This window comes from Pterocles gutturalis, unplaced genomic scaffold (genome assembly GCF_000699245.1).
Source record: "Pterocles gutturalis isolate BGI_N339 unplaced genomic scaffold, ASM69924v1 scaffold2654, whole genome shotgun sequence".
Lineage (NCBI taxonomy): Eukaryota > Metazoa > Chordata > Aves > Pterocliformes > Pteroclidae > Pterocles > Pterocles gutturalis.
This window is the reverse complement of record NW_010130290.1, coordinates 1-557: the sequence shown is the minus strand read 5'-3', so window position 1 is coordinate 557 and position 557 is coordinate 1. Positions and strand designations below refer to the sequence as shown.

General features: G+C 65.2%; 1 protein-coding gene across 1 annotated transcript in view; it reads left to right on the top strand.

Annotated features, from left to right (window-relative positions):
- NKPD1 (NTPase, KAP family P-loop domain containing 1) overlaps positions 1 to 548 on the top strand; it is a gene marked incomplete at both ends in the record, with an annotated part of 2,400 nt that extends 1,852 nt beyond the window's left edge. The window contains one exon of the mRNA XM_010080154.1: positions 8 to 548. Within this exon, the coding sequence (XP_010078456.1) occupies positions 8 to 548 (541 nt within the window). The remainder of the gene's footprint in view (positions 1 to 7) is intronic.
- Positions 549 to 557: the final 9 nt, after the last annotated feature.

Here is a 557-nt window from a genome sequence, read left to right as displayed (position 1 = left end):
CGCGGAGCCCCGAGGGCTGGGGGCTGCTCCTGGCGCTCTGGTACCTGGCCTTCTACAAACCCATCATCACCGAGAGCCACCTGCGGAGGAAGAACATCGAGTTCGTCTTCATCCGCTTCAGCGCCTGGCAGTACGCCGGCTGCGACAAGCTCTGGGCCGGGCTGGTCACCACCTTTGACAGCACCCCCCACCGCTTCGGGGCGCTGCCCCTCAGCGTCTACCACGTCATGGGCACGCGCCCGCGCTTCGCCTCCGGCTTCAGCCAGAAGGAGTGGGTCCTCAAAACCGGCACCTGCCTCCGCCTCTGGGGGCTGCTCCTCATCCTCGCCGCCGGGCTCGCCGTGCTGCTGGTGGCTCTGCTGGTGCCGGGTCTGAAGGACCATCGGGTCCTCAAGGTGGTGGGGAGCGCCGTCGCCTCGCTTTCCGGTTCCAGTTTGGTCCTGGGAATTTTTTCCGTCTTGAAGAACTTGGTGGTGAGCGAGAAGAAGAAGATCGAGCGGTTGACCAACAGCGACCGCTTCGCCAGCCAGCTGGGCTTCATGAGCAAGGTCCGCAGC